General features: G+C 39.6%; 1 protein-coding gene across 5 annotated transcripts in view; it reads left to right on the top strand.

Moving 5' to 3' along the window:
• Nucleotides 1-26,201, top strand: part of PIK3C2G (phosphatidylinositol-4-phosphate 3-kinase catalytic subunit type 2 gamma) — a 669,869-nt gene that overhangs the window by 529,427 nt on the left and 114,241 nt on the right. For all 5 annotated transcript variants that reach the window (XM_059886331.1, XM_059886332.1, XM_010805449.4 and 2 more), the window contains 2 exons: nt 7,114-7,270; nt 17,203-17,312. In XM_059886331.1, coding sequence (XP_059742314.1) covers nt 7,114-7,270; nt 17,203-17,312 — 267 coding nt within the window. The remainder of the gene's footprint in view (nt 1-7,113; nt 7,271-17,202; nt 17,313-26,201) is intronic.

Genomic DNA, 26,201 nt, shown 5'->3' with positions numbered 1-26,201 from the left:
TAAAATACTTCATGTTCCCTTGAAAATCATACAGATCATTGAGGGAAATGCATGAGATTACTAGAGACTATATAAAATACAATATATTAGCTGTAGGACTAAGCAAAAGGATAAGGCAGAGTAAGGAGAAATCAGCAAAGGAAAGGTTAATTAGAGAAAACTTGTTAAAAAAGAACTTTTGATCCTGGTCTCTTAGAATAAGGATATTAAGAGGGAAAGAAAAACATATCCAGAAATGGCAAACTACACAAGTAAAAGGTACAGAAGCACAAATAGTTAGGGCTTAGGCAGGTAATAGCAAAAGCACTTATCTGGAAAAGGGGAAAAAAAAGGATAGTCACAATAAGGAATTTCTGGTTTATTTGTACAGCTATAAGTGAGAGATTTCCAACATATGATTCAGAATGCAGTACAGTATATACTTAAGAGATCAAATAGTTTCCAATCTTCCCTCTTGCCACAACCAATTTATATCTCAGACTTGTGAGTATTGCTTTAACTTCATACACAGGCTCCAATACATTAATTCTGCAACCTGGGATTGTGGTCACATTTGAGTAGACTGATAAATCACAGTCCAGCTACAATTCCTACAGCTTGTAGGCTGGGAGAGCATTCTGTTTCATATGAGGCTTCCTAGTGTTTATAGAAAAATCTTAGTCAAATTCTAATTATTTTTAAAAATTTCTCAGAAGTGAGCCATGCAAATCATATAGAAAAGATGCCATAGTTTAGACTATCATAATATTTAAACATAGCTAAAATTCAGTTCAGGTCAGTCACTCAGTCATGTGCAACTCTTTGTGACCCCATGAACCACAGCATGCCAGGCCTCCCTGTCCATTACCAACTCTCAGAGTCCACCCAAACCCAAGTCCATTGAGTCAGTTATGCCATTCCAACCATCTCATCCTCTGTTGTCCCCTTCTCCTCCTGCCCTCAATCTTTCCCAGCATCAGGGTCTTTTCAAATGAGTCTGCTCTTCACATCAGGTGGCCAAAGTATTGGAGTTTCAGCTTCAACATCAGTCCTACCAATGAACACCCAGGACTGATCTCTTTTAGGATGGACTGGTTGGATATTCTTGCAGTCCAAGGGACTCTCAAGAGTCTTCTCCAACACCACAGTTCAAAAGCATCAATTCTTTGGCCCTCAGCTTTCTTTATAGTCCAACTCTTACATCCATACATGACTACTGGAAAAACTATAGCTTTAATTAGACGGACCTTTGTTGGCAAAGTGATGTCTCTGTTTTTTAATATGCTGTCTAGGTTGGTTATAACTTCTCTACCAAGGAGCAAGCATCTTTTAATTTCATGGCTGCAGTCACAATTGCAGTGAATTTGGAGCCCAGAATGAAAAAGTCTATCACTGTTTCCATGGTTTCCTCATCCATTTGCCATGATGTGATGATATCAGATGCCATGATCTTAGTTTTCTGCATGTTGAGTATTGAGCCAACTTTTTCACTCTCCTCTTTCACTTTCATCAAAAGGCTTTTTAGTTCCTCTTCACTTTCTGCCATAAGGGTGGTGTCATCTGCATATCTGAGATTATTGGTATTTCTCCCAGCAATCTTGATTCCAGCTTGTGCTTCATCCAGCCCAGCGTTTCTCATGATGGACTCTGCATATATGTTAAAAAACAGGATAACAGTATACAGCCTTGACATACTCTTTTCCCGATTTGGAAACAGTCTGTTGTTCCAGTTCCAGTTCTAACTAATGCTTCATGACCTGCATACAGATTTCTCAGGAGGCAGGTCAGGTGGTCTGGTATTCCCATCTTCAAGAATTTTCCACAGTTTATTGTGATCCACACAGTCAAAGGCTTTGGCGTAGTCAGTAAAAGAGAAGTAGATGTTTTCTGGAACTCTCTTGCTTTTTCGATGATCCAACAGGTATTGGCAATTTGATCTCTGGTTCCTCAGCCTTTCCTAAAACCAGCTTGAATATCTGGAAGTTCACGATTCACATACTGTTGAAGACTTGGAGAATTTTGTACATTACTTTGCTACTGTGTTAGATGAGTGCAACTATGTGGTAATTTGAGTATTCTTTGGCCTTGCCTTGCTTTGGGATTGGAATTAAAACTGACCTTTTCCAGTCCTGTGGCCACTGCTGAGTTTTCCAAATTTGCTGGCATATTGAGTGAAGCACTGTCACATCTTTTAGGATTTGAAATAGCTCAACTGGAATTCCATCACCTCCATTAGCTTTGCTCATAGTGATGCTTCCTAAGGCCCACTTGACTTCGCATTCCATGAAGTCTGGCTCTAGGTGAGTGATCACACCATCGTGATTATCTGGGTCATGAAGATCTTTTTTGTATAGTTCTCCTGTGTATTCTTGCCACACCTTCTTAATATCTTCTGCTTCTGTCAGGCCCATACCATTTCTGTCCTTTATTGAGCCCATCTTTGCACGAAATGTTCCCTTGGTATCTCTAATATCCTTGAAGAGATCTCTAGTCTTTCCCATTCTATTATTTTCCTCTATTTCTTTGCATTGATCACTGAGGTAGGCTTTCTCATCTCTCCTTCCTATTCTTTGAAACTCTGCATTCAAATAGGTATATCTTTCCTTTTCTCCTTTACCTTTTGCCTCTTTTCTCAGCTATTTGTAAGGCCTCCTCAGACAACCATTTTGCCTTTTTGCATTTCTTTTCTTGGGCATGGTCTTGATCACTGCCTCCTGTACAATGTCATGAACCTCCATCCATTGTTCATCAGGCACTCTGTCTATCAGATCTAATCCCTTAAATCTGTTTGTCACTTCCACTGTATAATCATAAGTGATTTGATTTAGGTCATACCTGAATGGCCTAGTGGTTTTCCTTACTTTCTTCAATTTCAGTCTGAATTTGGCAATAAGGAGTTCATGATCTGAGCCAGAGTCACTCCAAGTCTTGTTTTTGCTGACTGTATAGAGCTTCTTCATCTTTAGCTGCAAAGAATATAATCAATCTGATTTCGGTGTTGACCATCTGGTGATGTATATGTGTAGAGTTAGGGTTAGTTATGTCCATATGTAGAGTCTTCTCTTGTGTTGTTGGAAGAGGGTGTTTGCTGTAACCAGTGCATTCTCTTGGCAAAACTCTATTAGCCTTTGCCCTGCTTCATTCCGTATTCCAAGGCCAAATTTGCCTGTTACTCCAGGTGTTTCTTGACTTCCTACTTTTGCATTCCAGTCCCCTATAATGACAGAGAAGGCAATGGCACCCCACTCCAGTACTCTTGCCTGGAAAATCCTATGGACAGAGGAGCCTGGTAGGCTGCAGTCCATGGGTTGCTAGGAGTCGGACACGACTGAGCGACTTCACTTTCACTTTTCACTTTCATGCATTGGAGAAGGAAATGGCAACCCTCTCCAGTGTTCTTGCCAGGAGAATCCGAGGGACGGGGAAGCCTGATGGGCTGCCATCTATGGGATCGCACAGAGTCAGACACGACTGAAGCGACTTAGCAGCAGCAGCAACCCCTATAATGAAAAGGACATCTTCTTTGGGTGTTAGTTCTAAAAGGTCTTGTAGGTCTTCATAGAACCATTCAACTTCAGCTTCTTCAGCATTACTGGTCAGGCATACACTTGGATTACCATGATATCGAATGGTTTGGCTTGGAAATGAACAGAGATCATTCTGCCATTTTTGAGATTGCATCCAAGTACTGCATTTTGGACTCTTCTGTTGACCATGATGGCTACTCCATTTCTTCTAAGTGATTCCTACCCAAAGTAGTAGATATAATGGTCATCTGAGTTGAATTCATACTGTTCATCGGGTTCTCAAGGCAAGAATACTGAAGTATGGATGTGAGAGTTGGACTGTGAAGAAAGCTGAGTGCTGAAGAATTGATGCTTTTGAACTGTGGTGTTGGAGAAGACTCTTGAGAGTCCCTTGGACTGCAAGGAGATCCAACCAGTCCATTCTGAAGATCAGCCCTGGGATTTCTTTGGAAGGAATGATGCTGAAGCTGAAACTTCAGTACTTTGGCCACCTCACGCGAAGAGTTGACTCATTGGAAAAGCCTCTGATGCTGGGAGGGATTGGGGGCAGGAGGAGAAGGGGACGGCAGAGGATGAGATGGCTGCATGGCATCACTGACTCGATGGACGTGAGTCTGAGTGAACTCCGGGAGTTGGTGATGGACAGGGAGGCCTGGCGTGCTGCGATTCATGGGGTCGCAAAGAGTCGGATTTGACTGAGCAACTGAACTGAACTGAGTTGAATTCACCCATTCCAGTCCATCTTAGTTCGCTGATTCCTAGAATGTCGAGGTTCAGTCTTACCATCTCTTATTTGACCACTTCCAATTTGCCTTGATTCATGGGCCTAACATTCCAGGTTTCTATGCAATATTGCTCTTTACAGCATCAGACCTTGCTTCTATTACCAGTCACATGCACAGCTGGGTGTTGTTTTTGCTTTGGCTCCGTCCCTTAATTCTTTTGAGGTTATTTCTCTGCTGATCTCCAGAAACATATTGGGCACCTACCAACTTGGGGAGTTCATCTTTCAGTTCACTTTCAGTTCTTTCTTTTAGTTTATATATTTTCTCTAATTTGTATATGTTTCTTTTACATGTTTGAAATATGTTATCACAGGAAGGTAAGCATAACTAAAAAATTTTCCAAAAGAAATCAATTTGGTCAGACATATTTTTCTCTATCAATGAGAAAAGCATATCTATCACACTAAAAAAGAAAATTTCAGGAAGTTGTAAAGTTTGAGACTCTCAAAATTATTTCAAAAACTTCACCCAATATAGCCAATATACTATAGAGAGTAAGAAAAAGAATTAGAAGACTTTTATATATAAAATTAAGTTTTTTTCTGATTATAGAAGTCTAAGATTTTGCTAAAACTCACTGAAATGTTACCTGTAGTGATGACCCCATGGTTGAATGATTTATAAAAAATGCTACCAAATTCAAATGTCCACTTAAGGGCTTATGCAGCCAAAGAGATCACTTTGGAGAAGCTGAAAGTAAATTAAACATTTAAGGATAGATGGGATCTCACACATGGAATTTTTGAAGAGAAAGAGAGATTTAACTATGACTAGGTTCAGCTCTAAGAATAATTTTATTAGTTTGGAGACTAAGAACAGTATTTAGAATTATTGAGTGTTTACTATATGCCAGGCTATGTTTTAAGTACTTATACTCATTTAATCCTCTCACCTATCCAAAGAGTCAAGAGCTCTTATTCCCATTTTACAGAGGAAGAGATTGAGCCACTCAGAGGCCAAGTGACTTGTTCAGGGTTGCAGAACTAGTAAGTGGTTGAATATGACTGGAAGCGTACCTGGCAATGCTACAGTCTGTGCTGTCTGCATGAACCTGTTATAGCCATTCACAGATGTGTAGTTCTCTCTGTGTCCGGCCTTTGTGTGTATGTTCTTAGTCCTCACAGCAATTCTAAGAGCTAGGTATTGTTGTTCAGTCGCTAAGTCATGTCCGATTTTTCATGATCCCATACTAACAGTGTCTGGTCATATTTCCTCCTTTCTGACCAATATTTTTATTATACCTAGTATAAAATGAAATATAGCTACCTCTTTTCCCCTTACTAAGCATATCACAATGAATTGGTAACATCTGTGTTTTTCATAGATTACCTTCTGAAATAATTTGTCATGCATATCTTAGCTTTTTTTTTGTTGTTGTTCTGAACTATAGTTGACTTACAATACCATCATTCATTTCAGCTGTAGAACATAGTGATTCAATATTTTTTATGCATTATAAAATGATCAACACAATAAGTCCAGTTACCATCTGTGTCCATACAAAGTTATTACAGTATTATTTTGACTATATTCCCTATGCTGTACATTATGTCCCTATGCTGTACATTACGTCCCTATGACTTATTTATTTTATAACAGGAAGTTTCTAACTCTTGGTCTCCTCTACCTATTTCACTAATTCTTCCATCTCCCTCCCCTCCGGCAACCCCAGTTTGTTCTCTGATTCTATGAGTCTGTTTATGTTTTTTTGTGTTTGTTTTCTAGAATCTACGTGTGAATGAAATCATATAGTATGTGTCTTTCTGTGACTCATTTCATTTAGGATGATGCCTTCTAGATACATCCATGTTGTTGAAAATGGCAAGATTTCATTCTTTTTTATGGCTGAATAACATTTCATTTTATATATATATATATATATATATATATATATGTCACATCTTCTTTATACATTTGTATATTGATGGACACTTAGGTTGCTTCCATATCTTGGCTGTTGTAAATAATGCTCCTCAATTTGTTGAAAGTGAAAGAAAGTGTTAGTCACTCAGTCTTCCCAAAGACTGTAGCCTGCTAGGCTCCTCTGTCCATGGAATTTTCCAGGCAAGAATACTGGAGTGGGTTGCCATTCCCTTGGGATTCCCTGGTGGCTCAGATGGTAAAGCATCTGCCCACAATGCAGGAAACCCAGGTTCAGTCCCTAGGTTGGGAAGATCCACTAGAGAAGGAAATAGCAACCCACTCCAGTACTCTTGCCTAGAAAATTCCATGGATGGAGGAGCCTAGTGTGCTACAGTCCATGGGGTCACAAAGAGTCGGACACGACTGGGCGACTTCACTTTCTTCTCCAGAGTATCTTCCCAATCCAGGGATTGACCCTGAGTCTCTCTCATTGCAGGCAGATTTTTTACCATCTGAGCCATCAGGGAAGACCATTAAAAAAAAGAAAAAGTACCATGAGGTTAAAAACATGATCTGTTCTATCATTTCATACTTTAGCAATAAATGTATTTTCTGTAAAATCACATTCCCTATATTAACTTTAATGGATAATAGTCACATCAAAAATAACTTGAAATTACTATTTGAGACTGTATAGGTCAACTTTGTAAAATAACTTGCCCTTCCTTCTCTGTTACAGCTCAGTTACATTATTCAAAACCTATAATTAGCAAGCTTTTATAACCATCCTACAATGAAGGAGGTTCATCCATTAGAGTGGAGAGAAAAATAACAAAAATTTTCAAATGGAAATAAGTTGTTGTAATTGCCTAATTTGATTTTTTCAACCATTTCTCTTCCTGCTTATGGTTGTTCTTGCTTTTCTTTCTTTTTTTTTTTTCCCCTTTTTTTGCTTATAGGGACCGAGCCCCTTTTATTTTTACTTCAGAGATGGAGTACTTTATTACAGAGGGTGGGAAAAACCCACAGCATTTCCAAGATTTTGTGGAGCTTTGCTGTCGAGCTTATAATATTGTCAGAAGACACAGCCGGCTGCTCTTGAACCTGCTAGAAATGGTAAGTCCCTTGGGGAATTAACAAAAATAATAAGCTTCACTTATTTCTCTCTTTCTGTCGTCTATCTTTGCTAATGGTTTGGAGTTCCCCAAAGAGCTATTCAAAACGGAATGGAATGAACCAACTAAAAGTACCATTGTACATCTTTTCAATACGTTTCTTAACAGTTCATAACATTAATTCACAGTCATCGTCTCAAACCTTTCTCTTCACAATAATATTGATATATTCAGGGGTTATTTCAGTACATTTTGATTAAAGATGAAGGACAGTAATCTAGAATATTATATCAGTTGCACAATGCTTTAGGATTTTTTTAAAAGTATTTTAAAAATATTATCCCATTTTCACATTATGGCAACCCAATGATGTAGAACAAGCAAGGATTTTTCCTGGTTTCCCTCCCAACCCCTTTGATCACTTGCTTATTTTCCAGAAGAAACTGAGAGTCAAAAATGTAAGATGACTTGCTAGCAACTCGACTCTAGAGCAGCACATTTGAGTCTATGCATCATAGTCCTGGGTGCTCTCTGTTGGCCAACAGAGGAATTTTTAATGTTTCATTCCACTGTCCAGTGGACCAACCAAATGTCAGGGTGAGAGGAGAGGGATCTGATAGAAATATCTCCTGGAAGGGAAATGTGGTGATTCCTATGGGCACATACATACATGCTAATAACTGCAGCAAATTGTAGGAGATACATACATCTTTTGTAAATCAGCATGGTGTTGGAATCAGTACAATCATCAGAAATTTTTGGTTTAGGGTGAGCTGTATGGAGAGAGTAACATGGGAACTTACATTACCATGTGTAAAATAGATAGCCAACGGGAATTTTCTATACGTCTCAGGAAACTCAAACAGGGCTCTGTATCAACCTAGAGGGGTGGGATGGGGAGAGAGATGGGAGGAAGGTTCACATGGGATATTTGTATACCTGTGACTGATTCATTTTGAAGTTTGGCAAAAAGCAACAAAATTCTGTAAAGCAATTATCTTTCAATTCTGACTGCAGCACACCAATTTTCTCTGTCCATCACCAACTCCTGGAGCTCACTCAAACTCATGTCCATTGAGTTGGTGATGCCATCCAGCCATCTCATCCACTGTCATCCCCTTCTGCTCCCACCTTCAATTTTTCCCAGCATCAGGGTCTTTCCTAATGAATTGGCTCTCTGCATCAGGTAGCCAAAGTATTGGAGTTTCAGCTTCAGCATCAGTCCTTCCAATGAGTATTCAGGACTGATTTCCTTTAGAATGGACTGGTTGGATCTCCCTGCAGTCCAGGGGACTCTCAAGAGTCTTTTCCAACACCACAGTTCAAAAGCATCAATTCTTCGGTGCTCAGCTTTCTTTATAGTCCAACTCTCATATCCATACATGACTACTGGAAAAACAATAGCTTTGACTAGATGGACCTTTGTTGGCAAAATAATGTCTCTGCTTTTTAATAAGCTGTCAAGGTTGGTCATAGTTTTTCTTCCAAGGAGCAAGCATCTTTTAATTTGATGGCTGCAGTCGCCATCTACAGTGATTTTGGAGCCCCCCAAAACAAAGTCTCTTACTGTTTCCATTGTTTCCCCATCCTTCAATTAAAAATAAATAAATTTTAAAAAACTGGTTTAGCACCATGAGATGACAGTTCTACTAGATGCTGTTAAGGGTAGGTTTGAATTCCTGGGTTTGAATTCTAAGTTGGCCTCTTACTGGCTATATTTCTCAGCATATGTTACTTACTCCAGTCAGACTCTTGTTTCCTCATCTGCTAAATAAAAGTAATAGTATCTACCTTGTAGGACTGATAAATAAATGACCTAATGCTGAATATTTTGCATAAGCATTTATGCTAAGTGCCTTATGCGTACTAATTGATTTACATTTCATAATAGCCCTATTAGATAATTAATATAAACAGCACAGTACCTGTCCTATAGTAGGATCCAATTATTACACTAGATCCTTGTTAACCTATAAGAGCATTGTCCAAAAAGTATCCCCTAATCACTTGGTTATTTAAATTTAATTAGCATTGAATAAAATTTAAAATTCAGTTCCTTAGTCTCACTGACCACATTTCACTTGAAATTTCACATTTCACTCACCAGCCACATCTAGCTAGTGGTATACCATATTGGGCAGCACAAATATAAAATATTTCCATCAAAGCAGATGTTTAGTTCTATTAATTTAGTTCTATTGCATAGTACTAAATAAATGTTGACCTTCTTGCAGTGAAGATTGGATTTTGATTCTTGTTTCACTTTTCAAACAACATATGGACCTTACTTCTTTCCTCTCTGTCTTGAAAATATGGATTTCTAAATATTCTATAAACATGTAGTCCTTCATATAGAAAGACATTTTGGTTACTTCACATGTAAACTGGATATATACGGTTCTGTCCATCTCCAGAGTCAAACTGACTTTCCAGTAATAGCCAGTGATTCATACTGGTAGAATTTTACTCTATCTCCCAATTATATTAGGTCATATTATAATCATGAGATGGTTTATAATTCATTGTATTCAAGCCACAGGTAGAACTCTACAAGGACTGAGTCTATGACCTTGAATCCATTTCATAGTAAAAATCCAGATGATATCAATGTTTACACTCTAGTGGGGTTTAGCTCATGAATCCATAAACTCTTGAGTACTTACTACATGCCAGAAACTATAGAGAATACATTAACATATTAGATCTTGTCAGTCTTAAATTTTTCAATTTAGTAAGGAAGACAAAATTCATGTACACAAGCAAATTAGGTATCCAGCATTTCTAAATGTCTAAAACATGTAAGTAACTGCCTACTAAGACTGAGAGTAACATATTCTAACAACTGCTTCCACCAGCCACAGACATTTCAAAAATAAACCCAAAGCAGAAAAGGACAAATATCATTTTATACTGTTTCTTAGCTGATAGTAAAATTATGCTGAATGACAAGCATGTTAAAATAATGTGAAAGAACAGCCTTTTGAAGGAAAAAAAAAAAAGATTCTAAAAGGTATTGGTGGGCTTTTTTCTTTTGTTTAATAATCATTTCCACTTACCTAAAAAGAAAACTTTTAGCCTGTGGGTCATAATATATCAAATAGTCATTAAAGAGTATATACAATGTTATTTCATCTAAAGAAGCAGATATGTGATATTTTATTCAGGTAGTCAAATAATTTTTCATAAAATAACATTGAAATCAGACATTGAAGGATTCTAGTAAATAGTACTTGCAAAAAAATTCCCTGTTTTAATTATTCAACTGTGACTTTTAGGCTAAGGAAGAAAAATAGGCAGTGAATGATACTAATTCAGATTAATCTTATAATCTGAGATTTAGACTTTTACAGAAATTGAAACAGAGATCAGATGCAATGTGGGCCAATTAGCGTGGGCATGTGTGCTCAGTCGTGTTCAACTCTGTGACCCCATGGACAGTAGCCCTGGTGCCAGGCTCCTTTGTTCATGGAATTTTACAGGGAAGAATACTGGAGTGGGTTTCCATTTCCTGCTCCAGGGGATCTTCCTGACCCAAGGATCGAACCCATGTCTCCTGCATTGGCAGGCTGATTCTTTACCACTGAGTCCCACCTGGGAAACAGACCAATTAGACAAATGAACGTAGTTGTTATTTAGTCACTAAGTCGTCTCCGGCTCTTTTGTGACCCCACACACATGTGTAAAACAGCAATGTTATATCTCTGTTTCTGATTACTTACCTCTTGATTCTCTGCTCTTCACATTTCTTTCTTATGGGGTTCTGTAGGTAAATAAAGCATCAGTAAAGGCTTCAAGACCATATCTTCTCTGGTAGAGCTTCTTATAAAATAAAGACCAAATTTAAATTTACAGAAGATTGTTTTACAGCATTTAGTTATCTATTCTATCACTCAACAAATATTTGTTGAATATTGGCTGCATCTATGTCACTGTGCTAGGCTCTGGAGATATATCTGTAAAGGGATGAACAGAATTTCTGTCCCCATGGAGTTTATAGTCTATTGGAAAAAGAAGTATCCATTGTCAGAAGAACTGCAGTACCAGTGCCAACCTCTGGGGACTTTTTGTTTGTTTCTTAATTGTAGTATAGTTGATTAACAATGTTGCATTGGCTTCTGCCGTATAGCAAAGTGATTCAGCTATCTATATACATATATACACTCTGTTGACATTTTTAGTGGGCATCCCTGGTGGCTCAAATGGTAAAGAATGTGCCTGCAGTGTGGGAGACTGGGGTTCGATCCCTGGGTTGAGAAGATCCCTGGAGAAAGGAATAGAACTCACTCCAATATTCTTGCCTGGAGAATCTCATGGACAGAGGAACCTAGTGGGCTTCAGTCCATGGGGTTGCAAAGAGTTGGACACAACTGAACGACTAACACTGACTTTTTGCTCTTTTTTGGATTTCCTTCCCATCTAGGTCACCACAGAGTACTGGGTAGAGTTCCCTTTGCTATTTTATGTATAGTAGTGTGTACATATCAATCCCATTCTCTTCACCCCAAACTATTTTTTTTTCCATTCCAATTCTGGCCTACACATGGACTCCTTTTGGGTTACTTTCTACCTCTGTGTATAATCTATATTTCCCTCAACTCTCTCTCAAATGACTCTTTCTGTGTTAACTTACTCAAAAAGAACTTAATCTACTGTGCCATAACCTAGTTATGACTTGAGAAGTACTTGACATGAGTCATAAATTCTGCCCTCCATTAATGGTCAATAACAAAGGATTATAAGACACAAACATTTGGTGTCTGCTGTGGAGTTCATTGCTCATCCTTGGTAGAGAACAGCCCATTTCCAGATATTCACAGTCCTTTTTGTTTACTCCTGGGAAAAGCTGGGGAAAAATAATCCATGAAATTCCCATCTTGCTTAAAAGCAAAACATCTGTAGAGACCCAAGAGTGTTGCTGGCTGGATTCACTAACATAAAAGCCTGTATTTCATCAGCTTTTCTCTTATTAAAAAATCAATAGCAGTCATTATGGAAGGCTCCCAAAGAACATAGGGACCATTCACCCAGTTTAAAATGTTTATCACACCCATTTTTATATCCAATATTTCCCAGCAGAAATCTTTCTAACTTCTCTACGTGGTAGCAAAGAGTGTCTGCTTTCTGAAGCATAACTATCAAGATAGATTTGGACTCAGTAAGAGAAAAACAGAATTTAAAAAAATTTTTAATGTTCCCATGTTTTAAGAAGGAACTTATCTGTTTTTCTGTACTAGCCACCCTTTCTCTTTCTTATTGCCCCAATTAACGTTATTGTTGATGATTTAGTCACTAAGTCATGTCCAATTCTTGTGGCCCCGTGAACTTTAGCCTGCCAGGTTCCTCTTTCCATGGGATTTCCCAGGAAAGAATACTGGAGTGGGTTGCCATTTCTTGCTCCAGTAGATCTTCCCAACCCTGCGATCTAACCCACATCTTCTGCATTGTAGGCAGATTCTTTACCACTGAGCCCACCGGGGAAGCCCTACAGTTTTGACCCATGTAATCTAAGCTGGCAGGCACTTGAACCACATCTCTGTGGGCCAGTGAACAGACCTGGCTAAGTGCACCAACGTTTGAGACCGTCCTTACTCTCATGTGCAGAGTTGCAACACTAAAAGCCGTCTTTCTAAGGCATTAAGCCCATCAACAAGGGCAAAATTAGCACTTGCTTCCTTTAATCAGCCACATGAAAGGGAGAGAATTTGGATCCGAAGTCATCTATACTTGGCAGACCACTGGTGTGGTGTGTATGTATGTGTGTGTGTGTGTAGGAAGGGTAAGTATAAGGTCTACTTCCCAAGGAAATGTTTGACATAGTCCTAAAGGAGCATGTGTGAAAGCAGAATATTCAGAGAAACTAGAAAGGAATTCAGCTTTAGGTGTTCATAGCAAACAGGCAGTCATAGTGTGTTAAAGGGGGACACTGGCACAATAAGTGCACACGTCTCTGGAACTCTGAAGTACAGAACTGATAGAACCTAATCTAGGTTTTAGTTGCTCTGCAATGTATCTCCCTATGGTTGATTTTAAGTTTATTAGTTGGGACTGAAGTTCTATCTGTAGGCTTTCAATGCCTCACAGGGTCAGATATTTTTTCATTCACTCATGCATTCATTAATTCAGACATTCATTAAGTTCTAACTACAAAGCACCATGTTATGCAATATAGACAGTTCAGCATGGACTAAAAACTTAATTTCTATTCTCAAAGAACTTAAAATCTAATGTGACAAACATACACTCAAACAAAACATAGTTAAAGCTAGGCAGCAATAAGTTCTTTGAAAGAGCTGTAGCCAAAATAGGATTACTGTACAAAGAAAGCAAATTAAGAAATCTTATCAAGAGCATCTGTGGTGCTTTCAAGGAGGAAGAAGTATTTGACATGAGGCTTCAAAAAGAATTTCAACAGACAAGGGAAGAGAGGAAAGGAATCCTGACTGAAAGAAAATCATAAGTATGTGTGAAGGCTTAAAGACCATGGGCATGACATGTGTTAGAAATGGAGGTGACCAAGTACACCCAGTCTGTGGCACAGGTGGAGGCCTATGTAGACAGTAAGGTTGAAGTGTTATATCACAGTTAGATTAAGAGTCATTTATGACCAGGATGAAAATTTTGGACTTATATAGCCACCTGAGATATAGCCATCTGAGAACCGAGGAGTGTCTTTGTTTTTGATAAAGGAAGTACCATCATACTAAAATCCATGTAGCTTGGATTTTAGACAGATAACTTAGAAATTATGTAATTAGATAAGGATTGAAGAGCCAGAAAAAAAAGCTATTCAAGTTATCTAAGCAAATGAAGATGGGGAGCTGAGCTGGAACAATAATTGCAATGGAGGATTGTCATTGGGAATCAGGAAGAAGAGAAACTCAAACAAGATATGAATTTCTTGTTACTATGGGCTTCCCTGGTGTCTCAGACAGTAAAGAATCTTCCTGCAATGTGGGAGACCTGGGTTTGAGCTCTGGGTCAGGAAGATCCCCTGGAGAGGGGAATGGCTTCCCACTCCAGTATTCTTTCCTGGAGAATGCCATGGACAGAGGAGCCTGATGGGCTACAGTCCTTGGAGTCACAAAGAGACTCGACTGAGTGACTAACACGTTCACTTCTTGTTATTTGGACAATGGTGGCAGTGAGATATGAAATAAGAAGCAGGAGGGAGAGTTATAGAAGAAAATTTGCTCAACTTTAGATATCATGAATTTAAGATGCTCGGTCATCCACAGGGAAAGACAGCTAACAACTTCCCAGGACAACCTAATCCATTCCCATGGTTTCAATTACTATCTGTATGCTGCTGCTGCTGCTGCTGCTGCTGCTAAGTTGCTTCAGTCATGTCTGATTCTGTGCGACCCCATAGACGGTAGCCCACCAGGCTCCCCCGTCCCTGGGATTGTCCAGGCAAGAACACTGGAGTGGGTTGCCATTTCCTTCTCCAATATCTGTATGCTAATAACCCCCAAATCTGTATTTATGCTTTAGGCCCCATCCAGTCTGCCAAATATATCCAGTCAACCACCTAGTTTTCTCAATTCTATCCCCTAGGTATATTTAACAGAGAAGGCAATGGAACCCCACTCCAGTACTCTTGCCCGGAAAATCCCATGGATGGAGGAGCCTGGTAGGCTGCAATCCATGAGGTCGCTAAGAGTCGGACATGACTGAGCGACTTCACTTTCACTTTTCACTTTCATGCATTGGAGAAGGAAATGGTGGCCCACTCCAGTATTCTTGCCTGGAGAATCCCAGGGACGGGGGAGCCTGGTGGGCTGCTGTCTATGGGGTCGCACAGAGTCGGACACGACTGAAGCGACTTAGCAGCAGTAGCAGCAGCAGGTATAATTAAACTCTAGTAGCTTTTCTTCATTCTTCAACAGTCTCCAATCTAGCCTCTTATTTGGCCCCACTTTATTTTTCACATGTAACCATGATGATCTTCCTCAAACACAATTCATTCTTTTTATACTCATATATAAACATGGAAGGAGCTTTCTTTGCCTTTAGGATAAAGTACAGAATACTTTGGAGAAGGCAATGGCACCCCACTCCAGTATTCTTGCCCGGAAAATCCCATGGATGGAGGAGCCTGGTAGGCTGCAATCCATGAGGTCGCTAAGAGTCGGACACGACTGAGTGACTTCGCTTTCACTTTTCACTTTCATGCATTGGAGAAGGAAATGGCAACCCACTCCAGTGTTCTTGCCTGGAGAATCCCAGGGACGGGGGAGCCTGGTGGCTGCCGTCTATGGGGTCACACAGAGTCGGACATGACTGAAGTGACTTAGCATAGCATAGCATAGCGTACAGAATATTTCCTATTGCTAAAACATCCCACATTCTTAGCCTTTTCAGCCCCATCTCTTGTCACTCACCCACAGGATACCCAATGTTCCTGAAATCTGTCTTGGATCTCTGTCTGTGAACAAATGGAAGATATCTTGCTCTCCTCTGTCCATCTAGTTATGCTGGTCCCTCAGCCTATGTGTAAAGAGTAGGAAGGGAAAATAGTTTCAAATCCATTTTTTTCCACTTGAACTTCATCAAGTCAGTCACAACTTCAGCCATCCTCCATAGCCACACTCAGTTTATTCTTTTTTTTTTTTTAGATTTTTTTTTTAATGTGGACCCTTTTTAAAGTCTTTATTGAATGTGTTACAGTATTGTTCCTGTTTTATGTTTTAGTATTGTGGCCACAAGGCATATGGGATATTATCTTCCTACTGCTGCTGCTGCTAAGTCACTTCAGTCGTGTCCGACTCTGTGCAACCCCATAGACAGCAGCCCACCAGGCTCTGCGTCCCTGGGATTCTCCAGGCAAGAACACTGGAGTGGGTTGCCATTTCCTTCTCCAATGCGTGAAAGTGAAAAGTGAAAGTGAAGATGCTCAATTGTGTCTGACTCTTAGCGACCCCATGGACTGCAGCCTACCAGGCTTCTCCATCCATGGGATTTTCCAGGCAAGAGTACTGGAGTGGGAAAAAAAAAAAAAGTACTGGAGTGGGGTGCCATTGCCTTCTCCAATTATCTTCCTAACCAGGGATCAAACCTGCACCCCCTTCATTGGAAGGCAACGCCTTAACCACTGGACCTTCAGGAAGTTCTTCAGTCTTTTCTTTATTTTTAGGATCAACAGCATTGTTCTTAACTTCCCACAACTGTTCTTAACTTCCCTTCCTCTATTCCAGAGCAGGAAGTAATGTATTTTAGTCATGAGATACTGATGACATTCTTTTTTTCTCAGAGCTCACATTTATCTCAAAGATCTATTTTTTTTCTAAGATGTTTGCCTATAACTAAAGAGAGTATTACCCCTTCAATATGCACTATAATTTAAACAGAGCATTTTCCCAAAGTTTGGCAAAAAAAAATACCTGAAACTTAGTATGGTTTAATCTTTGTTTCATTGTTTTAATATTTTTTAATAAATTCAGTCACCACTTAACTAGGGAAAAATATGTTCTTATAGTAAGAGTCATTGATTCATGAAAGAACACAAGATGAAAAAGCAAAGGAATGGGGCATAAGATTAAGCAACAGAAAGATGAGTTTTTTTCTTTCCTTACACACCATTTGACCTGGATGCTTCACTTACATGTTTGGAGGGATTAAGTTTTTCTTCTTAAAAATAGGTATTGTGATATAATTTTTGTGCTATAATTTATATGTATAGCTCTTTCTTAATCATTACTAGTTGATTCTCCCAGAACATGTTGGGTATTTTTACATCCACTTTAAAAAGGAGAAAATTCCAGATCATTTAGATTTTAAATCATGGATCCAGAAATTCGGACACTAGAGCTCTTATTATTTCTGTTTTCTCTTGCTGAACATGCCTCTTCTACAGAAGACAAGAATGGAGATTTTATTTATATTTATTGAGATTTTTTTTTGTTTGTTTTGTTTGTGTGTTTTTGTGTTGCTAAGATGTTACATGCAGGATTGCCCGAGCTAAGCGGAATCCAAGACCTGAAATATGTGTATAATAATCTTCGTCCACAAGATACAGACCTGGAAGCAACAAGTCATTTTACCAAGTAAGACTAGCTGTGAATGTATGAGTGTGCATGTATTCTTGTATACAGACACATCTCACATTTGTGATGATCTTAGGGTGAACAGTCATGGGTATAAAGCTGTCATTTCCACAACAAGCTTGTGTCTTTTCCACAGGGACAGAAAAGCAGCAATGCAGACTGTCTAGCAGGAGGCCTTAGTCAGCATTTCTGTAGCAAAAGCTATTGTTTGCTAACCAGCCTCTACGTGTAACACATTACTCAGTAAAGAGGTCAGAGAGCTGACAGAAATAAATTGGTTGTTCTACTTGAACTATGTCCTGAAAAACAATTTGGAAAAAGATTTATGATGGAATATGGACGCACTACTTTCATCTCTAAGACAATACAAATGTTGGAATATTTGGTGACTATCTTCTGTTGTTAATCTAGTTTTTATTAAGCCTGTCTTGCAAAGCACTAGTGAACAAGAAGATAAGAGTCTGGGCACAATATGCTGATTATTAGTTAGATTCCAAATCTGTCAAGTGGGTGGTTCATTTTATAATACAAAAATCTTTTGAACTTTAATTTTTGAAAGGATAGAAAAAGTGCTAGCAGATTTTAGATGCTCCATAAACATTAGCTGTAATCATTACCCTAGTAAACATTTTAAGTAGAGAAATACAGTGCTCTTTCCTGTAATTTCTTAATATTGAATCTTGTGTGTATATTCAGTCACTCTGTCATGTCCAACTCTGTAATCCCATGGACTGTATAGCCCACCAGTCTCCTCTGTCCATGAGATTTTCTTGGAAAGAACACTGGAGTGGGTTGCCATTTCCTCCTCCAGGGGTTCTTCCCAACCCAGGGATCAAACCTTCATCTCCTGCATTCTCTGCATTGGCAGAGAGATCCTTTACCACTGACCTTCCTGGGAAGCCCAATATTGAATCTTATTTGAGTCTAATTTTTAATCGTTCTAATATTTTCAACTGGCAATTAGTAAACACAAATTATACTTTTTTAATGGATGTATGTTCTGTCTTTTTATTTATTTTATTTTATTAATTTTTTAATTTAATTTAATTTTTAACTTTACAATATTGTATTAGTTTTGCCAAATATCGAAGTGAATCTGCCACAGGTATACATGTGTTCCCCATCCTGAACCCTCCTCCCTCCTCCCTCCCCATACCATCCCTCTAGGTCATCCCAGTGCACCAGCCCCAAGCATCCAGTATCGTGCATCGAACCTGGACTGGCAACTCGTTTCATACATGATATTATACATGTTTCAAAGCCATTCTCCCAAATCTTCCCACCCTCTCCCTCTCCAACAGAGTCCATAAGACTGTTCTATACATCAGTGTCTCTTTTGCTGTCTCATACATAGGGTTATTGTTACCATCTTTCTAAATTCCATATATATGCGTTAGTATACTGTATTGGTGTTTTTCTTTCTGGCTTACTTCACTCTGTATACTAGGCTCCAGTTTCATCCACCTCATTAGAACTGATTCAAATGTATTCTTTTTAATGGCTGAGTAATACTCCATTGTGTATATATGTACCACAGCTTTCTTATCCATTCATCTGCTGATGGACATCTAGGTTGCTTCCATGTCCTGGCTATTATAAACAGTGCTGCGATGAACATTGGGGTTCACGTGTCTCTTTCCCTTCTGGTTTCCTCAGTGTGTATGCCCAGCAGTGGGATTGCTGGATCATAAGGCAGTTCTATTTCCAGTTTTTTAAGGAATCTCCACACTGTTCTCCACAGTGGCTGTACTAGTTTGCATTCCCACCACTGATAGTAAAATCTTTCCCACACAGGTATTATTTTTCTCTCCTTTTGCCAGAATGTATACTGTAGAATCTCTCTCCATTCCAAGGGATTAGGGGGAGTTCATGGGAATGTATGTTCTAAACACTCAGAGAATTTCACTTTTGCAAGGAATCTCTGTTTCATGAACTTTAATGGATAGGCTGCTCTTGTGGTTGAATAGTAGAAATATGACAGAATATTAGAGCTAGAAGAGCCCTTATTGTTTACTTATTTATTTATTCTGACAATAAATATGCAAATCAGAAAACTGAGATCCAAAGAATTAAGGGCTTGCCCATGATTTAAAGAAGTAGTAAGAAATAGAGCTGGGACTAGGGCCCAAAGCTAAGACTTTGATCCCATGCTCTAGGGTTTTTTTCAGCATTCAACATTGGAAACTATATGATATGATTAAGGAACTCCAGGCAGAGGCCCTGTCAAAAATATACCTTCCTGCTATTTGGTTTGTTTCTGAAATTCTACCATTAGTGATTCTTTATGTAGGTCTGGTTTTTTCAGTCTTAACCCTGAATATTCATTGGAAGGACTAATGCTGAATTTGAAGCCCTGAAAATTTGGCGACCTAATGTGAAGAGCCAGCTCATTGGAAAAGACCCTGATGTTGGGAAGGATTGAAGGCAAGAGAAGAAGGGGACAAAAGAGGATGAGATGGTTCGATGGCATCATCGACTCAATGGACAAGAGTTTGAGCAAACTCCAAGAGACAGTGAAGGACAGGGAGGCCTGACCTGCTGCAATCCATGGGGTTGCAGAGTCAGATATGACTGAGTAACTGAACAACAACAGAAATGCCCTTTAATAGTAAAATTACCTCTGAAAGAAGCAATGGTGTATATCTACTTGCATGCTGAGTTGCTTTAGTCATGTCCAACCCTTAGAAACCCTATAGACTGTCACCCACCTGGCTCCTCTGTCCATGGGATTCTTCAGGCAAGAATACTGGAGTGGGTTGCCATGCCCTCCTCCAGGGGATCTTCCGGACCCAGGGATTGAACCCACATTTCTTATGTCTCCAGCATTGGCAGTCGGGTTCTCCACCACTAGTGAAACTTCAGTTCAATTCAGTTCAGTCGCTCAGTCATGTCCGACTCTTACAACCCCATGGTCCATAGCATGCCAGGCCTCCCTGTCCATCACCAACTCCCAGAGTCCAACCAAACTCATGTCCACTGAGTCGGTGATACCATCCAACCATCTCATCCTCTGTTGTCCCCTTCTCCTCCTGCCCTCAACCTTTCCCAGCATCAGGGTCTTTTCCAGTGAGTCAGCTCTTTACATCAGGTGGCCAAAGTATTGGAGTTTCAGCTTCAACATCATTCCTTCCAATGAACACCCAGGACTGATTTCCTTTAGGATGGATGGGTTGGATCTCCTTGCAGTCCAAGGGACTCTCAAGAGTCTTCTCCAACACCACAGTTCAAAAGCATCAATTCTTCGGTGCTCAGCTTTCTTTATAGTCCAACTCTCACATCCATACATGACTGCTGGAAAAACCATAGACTTGACTAGATGGACCTTTGTTGGCAAAGTAATGTCTCTGATTTTTAATATGCTGTCTAGGTTGGTCATAACTTTCCTTCCAAAGAGTAAGCATCTTTTAATTTTATGGCTGCAGTCACCATCTGCAGTGATTTTGGAGCCCAGAAAAATAAAGTCAGCCACTGTTTCCACTGTTTCCCCATCTATTTGCCATGAAGTGATGGGACCGGGACTGAATGCTGAGTTTTAAGCCAACTTTTTCACTCTCCTCTTTCACTTTCATCAAGAGGCTCTTTAGTTCTTCTTCACTTTCTGCTATAAGGGTGGTGTCATCTGCATATCTGAGGTTATTGATATTTCTCCTGGCAATCTTGATTCCAGCTTATGCTTCCTCCAGCCCAGCATTTCTCATGATGTACTCTGCATATAAGTTAAATAAGCAGGGTGACAATATACATCCTTGATGTACTCCTTTTCCTATTTGGAGCCAGTCTGTTGTTCCATGCCCAGTTCTTACTATTTCTTCCTGACCTGCATACAGGTTTCTCAAAAGACAAGTCAGGTCGTCTGGTATTCCTATGTCTTTCAGAATTTTCCACAGTTTATTGTGATCCACACAGTGAAAGGCTTTAGCATAGTCAATAAAGCAGAAATAGATGTTTTTCTGGAATTCTCTGGCTTTTTCAATGATCCAGTGGATGCTGGCAATTTGATCTCTGGTTCCTCTGCCTTTTCTAAAACCAGCTTGAACATCTGGAAGTTCATGGTTCATGTATTGCTGAAGTCTGGCTTGGAGAATTTTGAGCATTACTTGACTAGCATGTGAGATGAGTTCAATCGTGTGGTAGTTTGAGCATTCTTTGGCATTGCCTTTGGAATTGGAATGAAAACCGACCTTTCCCAGTCCTGTGGCCACTGCTGAGTTTTCCAAATTTGCTGGCATATTGATTGAAGTACTTTCACAGCATCTTCTTTTTGAATTTGAAATAGCTCAACTGGAATTCCATCACCTCCACTAGACCTCTATTAACTTTGTTTGTAGTGATGCTTCCTAAGGCTCACTTGACTTCACATTCCAGGGTGTCTCGCTCTAGGTGAGTGATCACACCATCGTGATTAACTGGGTAGTGAAGATCTTTTTTGTACAGTTCTGTGTATTCTTTCCACCTCTTGTTAATATCTTCTGCTTCTGTCAGGTCCATACCATTCCTGTCCTTTATTGAGCCCATCTTTGCATGAAATGTTCACTTGGTAGCTCTAATTTTCTTGAAGAAATCTGCAGTCTTTCCCATTCTGTTGTTTTCCTCTATTTCTTTGCACTGATCACTGAGGAAGGCTTTCTTATCTCTCCTTGCTATTCTTTGGAACTCTGCATTCAAATGGGTATATCTTTCCTTTTCTCCTTTGCTTTTTGCTTCTCTTCTTTTCACAGCTATTTGTATGGTCTCCCCAGACAGCCATTTTGCTTTTTTACATTCCTTTTTCTTGGGGATGGTCTTGATCACTGTCTCCTGTACAATGTCATGAACCTCCATCCATAGTCATCAGGCACTCTGTCAGATCTAGTCCCTTAAATCTATTTCTCACTTCCACTGTACAATCATAACAGATTCTATTTGGGTCATACCTGAATGGTTTAGTGGTTTCCCCCACTTTCTTCAATTTAAGTCTGAATTTGGCAATAAGGAGTTCACTTCTATGTGCCACTTAGAAAACTACAAATATTAGTTGACAGTTGACTGTGGCAAAAGACACTAGCTTGAAGACTTGAAGAGATGTTTCAGATCCTCAGTTTCAAGGATGAGGGACTCTCAAGTTGCCTCGATTAGTGGGGGCAGGGACTAATGAGAAATCCCAAGGAAGGACTGGCTAACTGCCTGCCTCAGGAAGAACAGAAGGTCTATCACAAGGCCTGGAAGGTCCTTCCAGATTTGTGTTGAGGGCAGGTCTGGGGACCTCATGAATAGGAATCAGCCTTTCACTTAAGCTTCTGACCTTGCTACAGTTAACTCCATCCAAGGTTCACCTGGTACCAAAAATAGTCCCCTCAGGCTATTCCATCAGGATCTGACTTGGATGCCCTTCTTTAAAGTGGGCTGCAGCAGGGAAGGCACAACGATTGGCATGTCAGTGAGACAGGGTAGGACAGGGGAGGAATGAAGAGAGGCCCAGAAAAGGTGGAGATTGAAAACATGATTGTGCTCCAACCTGCATTTTATGTGTCATGCTTGAACAATGCAGTTATAGGCTGCAGTCCACAGATAGTCCCTGCTACCATTTAGAACAAAGGGAAAAACTATATATTAGATGAAGAATGTTCTTTCAGCATGAGGCCATAGAAAAAAGGTAAATAAGTTTTGTCTGCCAGAGTCTCATCCCTCCACATCCTCCAACTTCATCTGGCACACTCAGATCTGTGAGGGATGGAATTGTAGAGATGGGAGAGCTTGCCTATGTCGACTCATCTCCCCTTCCCATTGAGAGGACCTGACCAAACAAAGGAAGTGGATCTGAAGCCAGTAGATTTCTGGCAGTGAGCTAGATCTCATTATCTGCCTGCATCTCTCTGCCAGGCTAATTTTCTCACTTTCAGATGTTATGTGGTACATTCGGTTAATTAAGTTTTTTCTACAACTTTATAGTCAAGAACTTGTTTTCCTTGGGAGACTTAAAACGCATCTGGTCATCTAAACCACAGCACATTATTATTCTGTTCAGTAATTGTCTTTGACTCACCATTTCCTACCTCTTACTTTTGAGGACCTTATAACTTGATTGTCTTTATTGAGGTTTATCCACACCACCTCTGTTATTCCCAAATGAATTCTTGTCATGGTAGATCAATTTGGCAATATACTTTCAGTCCTGCAGGTGTTCCCTGGTGGTTCAGTGATAAAGAATCCACCAATGCAAGAGATGGAGGAGATGCCAGTTCAGTCTTCCCCTGGGTTAGCAAGATTCTCTGGAGGAGGGCATGGCAATCCATTCCAGTACTATTGCCTGGGAAATCCCATGAACAGAGGAGCCTGGTGGGCTACAGTCCATGGAGTCACAAAGAGTCGGATACCACTGAGCATGCGTGTATTCATTCCTGCTTTGTCTTTTTAACTTGTGTGTACAGCCTCATCAAAAATGGCTCCCTAAGAATCATAAAATTACTAGAAAAGAGGAGGGTGTCTGATCTAACTTTTACTCCTATCCATCTCTTGAGACTCTGGACGTCATCCACAAAGCCTTTTCAGATTATTTTAATACCGACTAGTCTTCTATAACTCTACAGAACGTGTACTATTTCATGATATGCCTAATTTATTACTGAATTATATACTATCTAGTATATCACCTAAGTTAATCTGCTGGTTGGTTTAATCAGTTTCTCCCAAGTAAACAGAGGACTTATTTCCAATTCCAAAAGTATCTGAATGTGAAACAAGCTCTAGTCCCTTAAAATATATCAAAAAGTTTATCTTCAAAGAAAATACAATTTTAACATGAAACATCGTGTATAAAATTCATATAATAATGGCCAATATTTAATACAGTGCTTCTTACATGTCAAACCTTGTTCTAAGTACTTTTCATGCAGTAACTTGTTTAATCATCATGACAAGTCTATGAGGCAGTATCACTTTTCTCTACATTTTTAGATCAGGAAATTGGGACCCCAGAGAAAGAAAATGATTTGACAAAGGATACAGCCAACAGGAGACAAAGCCATGATTCAAATCCAGGGGCTCATGCCCCATAGTGTGGGGTTTTAAGTTCTACTGTGCTCAGATGCTCCCCTCGCATGTGAGGGCCACTGGAGTTGTGCTGCTTCATAATTCAGATCACAGTTTTTTGAGGTTCTTCGGAGCCCATGCTGGCTGCAGGATGATACTGTAACCTTTCCTGGGCACCTATCTTCATTCCTGAATACCCCGAGCCTTGGCAGACTGAGGGCCTTCCCAGAATTATTATTCTAGCTCTGTACTGTGCCACCATCTGGTGTCCCCCAAGTGTTTGGTTCAGGATGGTGGTGCTAGTGGTAAAGAACCCACCTGGCCATGCAAGAGATATCAGAAATGGCAGTTTGACTGGGTTGAAAAGAGCCTATGGAGAAGGGAATGGCAACCCACTCCACTATTCTTGCCTGGAAAATCCCATGGACAGAGGAGCCTGGCGGACTACAGTCCATGGGGTCACAGAGAGTTGGACATGACTAAAGTACACACACACGCTGATGCATTGGTTGGCCTGGGAGATCCCCATGGGATAACTTGATTACTGATGCCAAGAATACCTCCTGCCTTCCCACTTTTGGCATGTTACCAGATGCCTTGAACCTGTATTTTTTTCTACTTTTCTTCTCAGAGAAATCTCCAGGAGACTCACGCTCCCATTAATTTCTAAGAGCCTGTCTCAGTAGTATCTTTTGTCCTAAAATCTCAATTATGTACCTTTATTTTTTACATGTGATTTAATATGCTTTAAGATTATCTTTTCAACTCTCCTGTAAGTTCCTTGGTCATTATCTGTAGATCAAATGTTTAGGGTCTTTCTTGTCACACTTTCCGTCCAGCACTTTGAGGAACCTATTATCAAGGTTCAAGAAGCCTTGAATTGAATGCTACTATGTGTCTTTACCAGTTAAGAAGTTACTTAAACTCTCTATTATTTATACATTTAAAATTTTAAAGGAAATTGTACAATAGTCTTCTGTTAATGCTTAACATATAGAGTGAATTTATAAAAACAGGGTGGTGAATTGAAAACAATAAGGAAGCCTTAAAAACTTCTGTGTGCTCGTTTACTTGTCTGGATAAATAATATTATCTTAAGCTATGTTTTCTGAAATTATATGAATGTCAAAACTTAAGGAAAAAAATTGAAGTGTCGATGATAGAGCACATAATTTACCAAAAAGAAAACCAAGTTCAGTAATGGATCCAGCAATGCTCTTGGGGCCTCAATGAGTGTCATTAACTTGGGTATACTTATGAGAGCCCTGGTATATTTAAACCCCTTGTTCTCTTTGTTCTAACAAGCTAGAAGTATTTTATGCCACTTTTTATTCTGATATCTCTACTAAGATACAGATAAAACTAAAATGAAAATCAACCCTCTCCCACCACCACTACTAAACTCAGAGATCTGGGTCATGAATGAGGACTAAGCCATCTGAGACACAGCATGAGTGGGTACCTTAAGTGCCCGCATCCTGACTACAGTATTAGCATTAAGAGGTTGCCCCTCTTGACCCTCTTCGAGACTTGAAAGAAATAAATGGCTTTTCCCGTGTCTCTCAGGGAGTACTCTATTCATGAACAATACAGAATCCTGCTTCACTCTTGGGTATTCACATTCTGGGTTAAGAAATGATCACAAGAGCTTCAGAGGATGTGTGACATTAAAAAATCATATTACAATGAATAGCATTTAGAGAAAAATGAAAATAAAATTGGTTTACTGGCCACAAAGGTTTTTTACCTCATTGCCAACTCCTCTCTCTGCTTCCCTTACTATTTTTTGTTTTACTCCCCTTACAGCTGCGAACATTCTGCTGAATAGAATCAGCAAAGTATCACAACTCAGTCCCTGCAAATTGATACTCTCATGTAATA

Source organism: Bos taurus, chromosome 5 (genome assembly GCF_002263795.3).
Source record: "Bos taurus isolate L1 Dominette 01449 registration number 42190680 breed Hereford chromosome 5, ARS-UCD2.0, whole genome shotgun sequence".
NCBI lineage: Eukaryota > Metazoa > Chordata > Mammalia > Artiodactyla > Bovidae > Bos > Bos taurus.
The sequence above is the reverse complement of the archived record's forward strand: the minus strand, read 5'-3'. Positions and strand labels throughout refer to the sequence as shown.